This window comes from Microtus oregoni, unplaced genomic scaffold, assembly GCF_018167655.1.
Source record: "Microtus oregoni isolate MIOR12 unplaced genomic scaffold, Mior012 000018F_ref0000195, whole genome shotgun sequence".
Lineage (NCBI taxonomy): Eukaryota > Metazoa > Chordata > Mammalia > Rodentia > Cricetidae > Microtus > Microtus oregoni.
The window spans coordinates 41,051,653-41,063,004 of record NW_024543077.1 but is presented as its reverse complement, the minus strand read 5'-3'; the positions used below and the strand labels follow the sequence as shown (position 1 = coordinate 41,063,004).

The window sequence follows — 11,352 nt, the reverse complement described above, 5'->3', positions numbered from 1 at the left end:
CTGCTAGCAAATTCAGTGAGAGCAGGAGTCAATGCGCTCAGCTGGTTAAGCACAATATATTCAAACGTGATCACACAGAGGGCATCAATTATCTCTGTAGTTCATGAAAGAAAAAAAAAGATTTGCATGTGGGGAAGGATTAGGATGGAGGAATTGAGTTTTGAGAGGAATGGGAATGTATTATACACATGTAGAAAAAAAATCAAAGAACAAATTTAATTAGAATATCTCATTAAGCATACAACATTAACAATATAACATTACAATTGGAGTATGTCTATAGAAAGTAATGGTATACTAATATTTAAAAATAAAAAAAGAGGTAAAACAGCAATTAACACAAAGTACAAATATAGATGTAATAGTCTATGTGAGAACTGTGATTAGGTTCAATCACTGTACATAAGTCCATTGCACTATGCTCTATCCAATAATCTTCTCAGAGCTGCAATCACTTCTTTGTTCCTAAGGCTGTATATCATGGGGTTGAACATGGGGGTCACAACCATGTAAAAAAGAGAGAGGAGTTTGTCACTTAATGCAGAATGTCTTGACTTTGGCATTAAGTAGGTAATAGATGCAGAGACATAAAACAAAAGCACCACCACCAGATGTGAGGAACATGTGGAGAAGGCTTTTGCCCGTCCTTCAGCAGTTGGCAACCTAAGGATGGTGGCAATAATTTTGCTGTATGAGGTCAATATTAATACAAAAGGGATTGCAGCAAGCAAGATAGCCACTACATAGACATACAGCTCATTAACAGAAGTATCTCCACAGGCCAGCTTAAGTACAGGGGGTATGTCACAGAAGAAGTGATCTATCCGGTTAGCATTGCAGAAATGTAGAGAGAATATCTGACAGGTTTGCCCTAGCTGGAAAGGCATGCCACCAAGCCAGGAGCCCACTGCCAGCTGTGTGCATTTTGTCTGGTTCATGACCAGAGGATAGTGCAAAGGGTTGCAGATGGCCACATAGTGGTCATAGGACATCACAGCCAGGAGAATACTGTCCGTAGCTGCCAGCATTAGGAAGAAACACATTTGTGTGGCACAGGCCAGAAGAGAAATGCTTCTGTCCTGGGTCCAAATGCTGTATAGAATCCTAGGGAGAGTGACTGATACATAACAGATTTCCAGAAAAGAGAAATTAGTCAGGAAAAAATACATGGGTTTGTGTAGTGTAGGATCAATTCTGGTTACCACAATAATAAAGCTGTTTCCAATTATGATAGTCACATACATAATGGAGAACATTCCAAATAGAACGCCTTGGAGGTTGGGAAGGTCAGAGAATCCCAGGAGGAGAAACTGTGTCACTGTGGATGCATTGTCCTCTTCTTTGATGCCTGTGTGTTTCATCTGTAGAGATGATTCAAAAAGGAGTACATTTCCTTATCCTCATCTGTGTTATATAATTCTGAAACTGATGTCTTCACATTTGGATATTTGCATGTTCTCAGTTTTGCTTGTAAATATATATGCATATATAGATATGTTCATGTAAATATATTTACATATATATATGTTTATGAAGATATATATGTAGAAATAGTCTTTATTCACTTAAAAGTTATCTAGAGAAAAATTTATCCTATATTTCATTTGCTTTTCTAAACTCCTTTTCACCCAATAATTCTGTATACATGCAATTTCATATATTGCAAATTTAATTAAAAATTAATGATTAGATGAGAACTACATTTGATGAGATTTTATCTTATATTTAAAATTTTTGGAAGTTTGGTGTAAAAGTCTATGCAAACAGCATTCATATTCTTTATATTTATGGATATTTTTTAACTATTTTAAATCAAAAGATATAGTAATTAAATCTTTGTTCAAATAGTACATACTCTGCAGTTTCATTTGATTGTGTTGCAACAGCTGAAGCCATACCTTTATGAATGCTAGATGATCTGTCTACCCCCATGGTATTTCCTCAGCTCCTGTATGCAAGTTATAGACCCTAATTGCTAAAACAAACTGCCTCAAATCACTTAACATTTCTTTCTTTGTTTCTGTCTCTGCCTTTTTATCTCTTTCTTGTCTTTTTGTGTAGGTGAGTTGGTTGACAACCTTTAAACTCTCATTTTTATACTAAGAAAAAAATTCAGTAGAAATTTCAATTAACTATAAGCATTTGATTTTAATTAATATTTTGTAAATATTAGCTGCTATCACCTTTGGCACAATGATTTTTTTAATGTAGACATCGTGATATTAATTAAAAGTCGGAATATAGATTGTATTGTTTTACTAATGAACTTTTGAACTTTAAAATAATTTAAATAAAAATAGAGATGGACTCTACTGAGACAAGCCTGTGATTTTTGATTTAAGCCCATTATGGTGACTATATTTAAAAAATTAAAAATTATATAAAATTTATATAATTTTCTTAATTCTGAAGAGTTTTCTAATGACAAAATTCTGTAGAACCAAATGAAAATATGCTAATATTTCTATAACATTTTCAGATTCACTTCTGTAAGATCTTAACAATCTGCCACCAGGTGCTATTTCAATGATCTTCAATGAGTATTTTCATTCTCTATTTTTAATAGGATTTTATATTATTGAAACATTTAAACATATACTTAACATAAAATAATGAAGTAACACAACTTAGCGCATACTATGTTGATAATCATAATCCTTAATGTATTATTCTCTCATATTTCATAGGATTGTATTTGCTGTTTATTTGGATCTTGTATCACCAAATGTCAGGAAAGTCATGAAAAGCTCAGCAGAAATGGTTTCTAAAGCATCACCAAAATAAATGATTTATTTTTTCTTTTAATTACTCTGTGTAATTTTATCCAAATGCTGATATTATGAATATAAAAATATAAAAACACAAATTTGTTGTCTGTTAAACATAGTCTCTGCTGTTTGGAATTAAGTAAATTGTTATTCTTACCTTGATTTATTGACATACAATAGTAAAATTATAAAGAGGTTTCTTTTTCTAAAGTCAAGAATTTTTCTTTATATGAAACAGAGGTCAAATACCTTCCAAAATATATTCTCCTGACATAGCATACTACTCTGTTTAAAAAGGAATGTTTTCTACCCTGGGGACAACGACTTTCCCAAGTTAATTTCTAATTGTAGAGAACTCCCTTTTTCCTGTCATTCATAATTTTAGTACAACAAGAATACAAATTGAATATATATATGTGTGTGTGTGTGTGTGAATGTTTGTTTTTGTTATTATTAAGAAATATTACCAAAGAAAATATTTTAAATTTGTAGGTATGATTTTTTTGTAGGACTGAAGAATGAAACTTAGGCTTCTTGATGGAAAAGAAACATTCAACGACTGAATCAAATTTTCTTCTCTTTTACTTATTGAGGTAAGGGACTGCTAGATGACACAAAAAAAATGCTGTGACCAACGTACCTATGATTTTATTTTTCTGAAATCAGTGGTTTCTGACACATACCTAAGTGCAACTTCATTTTATATACAATAAGACAGTTGAACAAGAATGAAATTGTACACTTTCTAAGAGTAAATGGAAAGGTACCTTTTGACACCACAGACCCAACAACATTTTTATGTCTTATATATGTATCTGCTTCAAAAATATATTGCCAAGTATGGGCACATTTTTCTCATCTGCTAAATAAATAAATTCATATAACTATCCATGTTCCATTATAAACTACTTGAACCAGGAAGGTATATATAAAAAAAGAATTTCCAGTAACAATAACACATCAAATCTAGTTGCAAATCTACAGCCACTGGGAGGATAGACTTCTAATTTACTGGCTTTCTGGACTGCCATTGATGGACTAGATTTTTAAAGATTTAACAATAATTGCATTCAGGTGTTACAATCTAAAAATCCAACTATTCATTCTTTGAGTTCCCCATCAATGATAGCCCTTTTTAACCATGAATTCATATGCACAATTTTTATCAAAACCACAAAAAATGTATTAACACAGATTAACTCACATTCACAGATTAAATATAAGAAAATATTAAATGACTGTGAGAATCTGTATTTACAAAAATTAAGACTGTGAATAGAGAATTTTTGACAAAGAATAATGTATTGTCATTGAGGCTACAAACTGATATTTTTCCCAATGGTGGAAGATTATGTATTAGTTTGCCAATTTTAAATAATACAATTTGCATTAATGTGGTTAAATTTTAGATATTTACTTACTAGTATTACTGTAAGTCATTTTGTTTTTCCATATGTTTATATCACACCCTATTGGTGATAAGCATGTTTGATGTCTTTTTTCTGCTTATTACCTTAGTAAACTTTGATGCTATTTGCATCTTTTGTACAACGATGAATAGCAATTAAGGCATGAATTCTAGAAATTGATTTTTATATTAAGTAAACAAGGCAAATGGCACTTATAATTATTAAAAGTCATTTCCAAAAGCATTTGTTCAACTATGTTCATATCAGTATTATTTGTAATAGCCAGAACCTGGAAACAACCTAGATGCCCTTCAATGGAAGAATGGGTGAAGAAAGTGTGGAATATATACACACTAGAGTACTACGCTGTGGTAAAAAACAATGACTTCTCAAATTTTGCATGCAAATGGATGGAAATAGAAAACACTATCCTGAGTGAGGTGTCCCAGACCCAAAAAGATGAACATGGGATGTACTCGCTCATAATTGGTTTCTAGCCATAAATAAGGGTGACGGAGTCTACAATAGGTGAACCTAAAGAAGCTAAGTAAGAAGGTGAACCCAAGGAAAAACATATAGTTATCCTCTTGGCTAAGGGAAGTAGACCAAATTGCCGGGGAGAAAATTGGGATCTTGGGGTTGGGGTGGGATGGGGGTAAGGGGTGATGGGGAGAGAAAAGGTAAGGGAAGGAGGGGGGACTTGGGGAAACAGGAGGATTGGGATAAAGGAAGGGTGGATAGGGGAGCACGGAACCACAATTCTTAGTTAAGGGAGCCACTTTAGGGTGGGCAAGAGACTTGACCCTAGAGGGGCTCCCAAGTGCCCAAGATGAGGTTCCCAGTTAGTTCCTTGGGCAGCTGAGGATAGGGAACCTGAAATGACCCTATCCTAGAGCAATACTGACGAATATCTTGCATATCATCCTAGAACCTCCATCTGGTGATGGATAGAGATAGAGACAGAGACCCACACTGGAGCACTGAACTGAGTTCCCAAGGTCCCAATGAGGAGCAGAAGGAGGGAGAACATGAGCAAAGAAGTCGGGACCACGAGGGGTGCACCCACCCACTGAGACAGTGGAGCTGATCTACTGGGAGCTCACCAAGGCCAGCTGGACTGTGACCGAAAAAGCATGGGATAAAACCGGACTCTCTGAACATGGCGAACAATGAGAGCTGATGAGACGCCAAGGACAATGGCATGGGGTTTTGATCCTACTTAATGTGCTGGCTTTGTGGGATCCTAGCCAGTTTGGATGTTCACCTTCCTAGATATGGATGGAGAGGGGAGGACCTAGGACTTACCACAGGTCAGGGAACCCGGACAGCTCTGTGGTCTGGAGAGGAGGGGGAGAGGAGTGGGGGGAGGGGGAGAAGGGTGGGAGGAGGAGGAGAAGGGTAGGAGGAGGGGGAGGGAAATGGGAGGCTGGGAGGAGGTGGAAACTTGTTTTTTGTTTATGTTTCTTTTCTCCTTTTCTCAATAAAAAAAATTAAAAAAAAAGAAAAAAAGGCATTTCCAAAATTTTATAGCATTTACACCCCCAGCACACATAATGTCTCACCAATTTGACTAATTAAAGTTTGACTAACGAGGATAACAACAACAGAGATGTTAAGGTTGTCTGAGAAATGCTCAGAATGCCTTAACTGTGCCAAACAACTAAAGACAACTATAGACTACTAAGAGCAAAAGAAATAGTCTTCTGTATTTACCAGACAAGAGCACACCAGTAGGTTATCCAATACCAAATGATCAGTCTTGAAGACATACAAACAAGTAACATGATACAAATTGAGCAGGTTGTATTTAGGAATATTTATGTTTATGTATGTATCTATGTATATGTATATGTGTGTGTGTGTGTGTGTGTGTGTGAAGTTGTAAGGAGGTCACTTGGTTTTTCCAGCCATTTAGACCGGAAATAATCACATAGAAACCATATTATTTAAAATCACTGCTTGGCCCATTAGCTCTAGATTCTTATTGGCTATCTCTTACATCTAAATTTAATCCATTTCTAGCATTTTACATTTAACCACAAGGCTCATGGCCTACCAGCAAGGCTGCAGCATGTCTGTCTCCAGCCACGGCTCCATGGCTTCTCTCTGACTCTGCTCTTCTTTCTCTCAGAATTCAGTTTACTTTTCCCGGCCTACCTCTATTCTTTTGCCCTATCAGGCCATGCCAGTTTCCTTTACTAATTTACCAATCATATTCATAGCATACAAAGGGGAATCCCACATAATATACTAAAATATTAATGCTAAAAGAGATTGTGAACTTGAAAGAAATGTAGAAGTAGTATACGGAAGTCTCTGAAGAAAGGAAAGGGATTGAATATTTAATATATTTATGTTTAACATAAAAATAAAAATAAATAAAATAATTTTTTCTGAAAATAAAAGATCAATCTTTCCTTTAGTGTTATTTTACACTGATCACTCAATTCCTTTGAAATGATTTTTTAGGTAAAGTTAGTTTGAAATGTCTTTTTTTTTGTTTTCTCTATTTAAAGTTTCTTTTTTAATTTTAATTCCATTTTTCCATACAATTAACTTTTATAATGATTCTCTTCTCTTAACTCCTCCCAGATTTTTGCCACTCTCCTACTTACCGCAATTTCATGCTCCCCCTTAAAAATAACAAAAAAAAAACATAATAAAACATGGAGTCAGTTTCTGTGATGGTAAACTTCTCCTCTTATCATAATAGCCATAAAGTGGAAGCAAACTAGAAATCCATTAATGAACAAAAAGATAATGTGAATGTGGTACATTTGAACAATAGAATATTATACAACTGTTAAAAATGTATAACCTTCAAATTTTAAGGTATTGAATGACCTAGAAACAATTATCCTGACTGAGGCACTGAGAAAAAGACAAACATTATTTTCTATCCTATGTAGAATCCAGTTTTTAACCTTTGATATATGTGCAACAGTGCAAATAACCAGAGAGGTTGGGATCCTTAATAAGTACCTATGAAGAAGAGTAATTTTCAAAGGATAGAAGGTGGAATATAGTGTTATTTAAGTTTGTAGACTTCAATTCAGTTTTCTTCGTCTTTGAAGAGCATCACTAACTTAAAGTTGAAACTCAAATTGTGGTAAAGATGTGACACAGTATAGAAGAAGGTCATGAATTACTTCAGTGGCACAAATAAGTAAATATAAGAATAAATAATGAGTTTATCACTTGTTTTTTGAACAGGTACCTAACAAAACAACAGGGGCCCCTCTCATGATCAGTGTCACGAATTATAAACCAAACTTTTCTGACTTCCTTTATTGATTTGTAAGAAAAAAAAGTTTGCAACTATAGTTATTTTGTGAATATTTTTGAGTATTTCTGAATTTCATCAGTCTATGTCTACAATGATGAGTGTGTTCTTTAATATGAAAACTATCTTATTTGTTACTTTATAAAAGTTTCTGTGGTCATGGTGTCTCTTCATAGCAATAAAAACCCTAACTAGATAACATTCTTAGACTGAGAAGCCACCACACCAGGAGCCCACACTTCTAGATCAGCATTATATCTTATTACATTTTAAATTTATCTTCGTATCCATAGGTAAATGTAGCTACAAATCCTTTTCAAATCTGACTCTCTTTACAGCAAATGGAAGCCACAGGAAAGATATTCCAAAACTAAAATGAAAGCTGTCATATGACCCAATTAAATTACTATTTATTCAATCTAATTGAAATCAGCATGTCATAGAGATGTTTTTCAAATGACTTTTATCTACAGTCATTTTCTTAATAATTATTGCATCTTTAAGACAATGACATGTGATTCTATGGTTAACATCTCTATTTTGGCAATATGGACATACTTTTGCCTTGTTTGGTGGTTTTCAGTGCAACAATAAAATAATAGAAACAACAATAGCAGCAACAAAATCAAAACATGACTACATATGTAAGCTAACACACTACCCCTGTTCAATTTTAAGCATACCATCATTATCCTGGTTAAAAAAGGCTCAAGTCCTTTAACTTAATACATTTATGGAAATGTGATGTACACACTAATTTAAATTTGATAAAATTATATGTATGAAGATATTTAAAATAGTATATTTTATGCCAGAAAACAGTTTAGGACAGTTTAAAAGATTTTGAAAATTATGTCTTTTGTTATTGTTATTCAAGGTAGCCATATTTAGTGTCACAGCAGGAATCCTGGTCTTCTGATTCTTATAATTCACCTCCCCTTTTCTGTCATGCTTCCTCAAGCTTAGAAGCAGGAGTTGAGTTGAAGAGCTTGACTCTTCACAATCCATTTTGTCTGTGTTATGTCCAGTTGTGGTTTTGTTTAATAGTCTTCATTTGCTATAAAGAATAGTTTATTTGATGGGGGTAACTGTCCTGAAATCATATAACCATATTCACTCAAACAGCACAGAAAGACTACGAAGTTTGCATTAAAATATTTGTTTATATATCTGTCTATAAATATCTGTCATCTAGATAACTGGCTAACTATCATCTATCAATCTACCATCGATCTATCTATCTCTCTTATCTATCATCTATCTATCAACTACTTTCTATCTATCTATCATCTATCTATCTATCTATCATCTATCTATCTATCTATCTATCTATCTATCTATCTATCTATTTATCATCTATCAGCTATCTACCTATCATGTATCTATCATCTATGTATCCATAATATATCTACCTATGATTGATCATTTATGTATCTATGTATTTCTATATTTTTTACCTATGTACTTATCACCTATAATTTAAGTACTTATGTATCTTTCTATCACCATCTATCTATTGACATACAAATAATAATCAAAGAAAAAAGTCCATCATTTTGAGACAGAAATGTAACATGTGAGGGACTGGAGGAAGAGACATGGGAGAGTTAGAAGAAGCAAAGGGAAATGGGAAATGATGTACAAATATTTTAAATAAAATATAGTATATTTAAAAAGTAAATATATGTGATAGCATAGACACAGCAAACATGTGAAAAGGAATCTACATAGTTGAAATATTTCTGATAAGTGTGGAAAAAGCTTCTAATTCACTTGTACTTAAAACATTGGCTCGATATTTTAAGTAAAACTCTTCTTAGAGCTGCAGTCACATCCTTGTTTCTAAGACTGTACATCAGGGGGTTGAACATGGGGGTCACAATTGTGTAAAACAGAGAGAGTATCTTATCAGTTACTGGAGAATGAATCGACTTTGGCCAAAAGTAGTTAATGATTCCTGAACCAAAAAACAAAACCACTACCACCAGATGGGAAGAACACGTGGAGAAGGCTTTTGCCCGTCCTGTGGCTGTTGGCAGTTTCAGAATGGTGGCAATGATTTTACTATAAGAGGCAAGTATCAGCATAAAAGGGAAGGCAACAAACCCCACAACCACTAAATAGACAGAAAACTCATTCATTGAAATGTCCCCACAGGCAAGCTTCAGAATTGCTGGAATATCACAAAAATAGTGGTCTATTCTATTAGATCGACAGAAATGTAAAGAGAATACTTGACAAGTTTGTCCTATCTGGACTGGGATGCCGCCGAGCCAAGAGCCAATGGCCATCTGAGTACACTTTGTTGGGTTCATGACAAGAGCATAGTGCAGAGGGTTGCAGATGGCCACATAACGGTCATAGGACATCACAGCCAGCAGGAAACACTCAGTAGCTGCCAGAATTAAAAAGAAAAACAATTGAAGAGCACAGGCCAGAAGACAAATTCTTCTATCTTGAGTCCAAAGATTGTACAGAATCCTCGGAAGGGTGACAGATACGTAACAGATTTCCAGAAATGAAAAATTGGCCAGGAAAAAATACATGGGCTTCTTTAGTGAAGAGTCAATTAGGACTATGACAATTATGAAGCTATTTCCTATTAAGATAATTACATACATTAGGGAGAACATCCCAAACAGAAATCCCTGCATTTTGGGAAGTTCAGAAAACCCAAGAAAGAGAAACTGTGTCACTGTAGTAGCATTGTCCTCTGGCTTGTTGTCTGTGAATTCCATCTGTGGGAAAATCCAACGATAAATGCAATTATTTCTTTGGCGTTGTCTATAACTTTATCTTCATGGTAAACAGTATCATACTCAATGCCTGAAACTCAGAGAAGAAGCTCTCAAAAATGTGTTAAACTATGTTATTGGTTACTAAACACATCTGTAAGTATTTTTATTTTCATTTTCACTTTTGTCTTTTGATTAGATGCTAATGTGTATATTAGTTATAATGTACAATAAGACATGCTACTTTTAATTCTCATCTACTCAGAGGCAGAACTCCAAATTAATTCTCCTTTATGCAATGATTCTTAACTTTAAGTTTATATTTTTTAAGTTTTTTTTAACTTTAAGTTAATTCTTAACTAATATTTTATTTTTGTATATGTAATTATCACACTTAATGATTTATTTAGCTTAATAAAAATTTATTTTGTTATTTTAAATTATCTTTTCATGTAAAGTGTTTTTCATTCTGCTTTTGCCCTCATTCTTCCAGATACTTCCCACCTCCCTACCATCCAAATTTATGTTCTTTCTTTGTCTCTCTTACTCTCTCTCTCTCTCCATGAAAAAGATAACAGAAAGAATAAGACAATAATATTCATACAGAACAAAGCAAAAGTCCACCATAGTTAAAACAAAACGTGATGTTTTGTCTTGTATATCATCCTGAGAATGGTGAGTTGTAGGTAGACACAGTGACATTCCATTAGAAAATACAAACTTTCCATTCTCTGCCAGGTATCAACTGCAAATGGTTGTTTCTTTAGTGGTGGGACTTTATAGTCCCTTCTGTTTCTAAGTGCTGGATTTTGTCTGTTGTGAACCTGTGTTGCTCTACGTGAGGAACTACCTCTAAACATTTGTTATACATTTAGGCAAGGACATATTTATTTTCTAAAAATTATTTTCTCAAATCTTCTTTACTTCTTTATTTCAGCACAAAGTCATTCATTGCTAAATAATTATTAACTAGCTACTATGTATAATGAGGTATAATTAATATGTAAACCCATGCTTACATTTCATTGTAAAGTCCATAAAAATCAATATTTATACGTTTTACTCAGATTTAAAGTATGGTGTGGCATCCAACTGTGAGTTTAGGATGCAGAAAATAATGTTAAGGGTGGTCTTCCTGTATCAAATAACTCTTGAGA

General features: G+C 33.9%; 2 protein-coding genes across 2 annotated transcripts; both read right to left on the bottom strand.

Moving 5' to 3' along the window:
• Positions 1-416: 416 nt before the first annotated feature.
• On the bottom strand, positions 417-1,370 carry LOC121458848 (olfactory receptor 10AG1-like). The gene has a single exon (XM_041668173.1). The coding sequence runs from the start codon at positions 1,359-1,361 to the stop codon at positions 417-419; it is 945 nt and encodes a 314-aa protein (XP_041524107.1). The 5' UTR covers positions 1,362-1,370.
• Positions 1,371-9,229: 7,859 nt separating this feature from the next.
• On the bottom strand, positions 9,230-10,198 carry LOC121458847 (olfactory receptor 10AG1-like). The gene has a single exon (XM_041668172.1). The coding sequence runs from the start codon at positions 10,196-10,198 to the stop codon at positions 9,230-9,232; it is 969 nt and encodes a 322-aa protein (XP_041524106.1).
• Positions 10,199-11,352: the final 1,154 nt, after the last annotated feature.

What these genes read in the sequence shown, in the direction of transcription:
- LOC121458848 (XM_041668173.1), bottom strand. Translation starts at nt 1,361, where the DNA reads ATGAAACACACAGGCATCAAAGAAGAGGACAATGCATCCACAGTGACA.
- LOC121458847 (XM_041668172.1), bottom strand. Translation starts at nt 10,198, where the DNA reads ATGGAATTCACAGACAACAAGCCAGAGGACAATGCTACTACAGTGACA.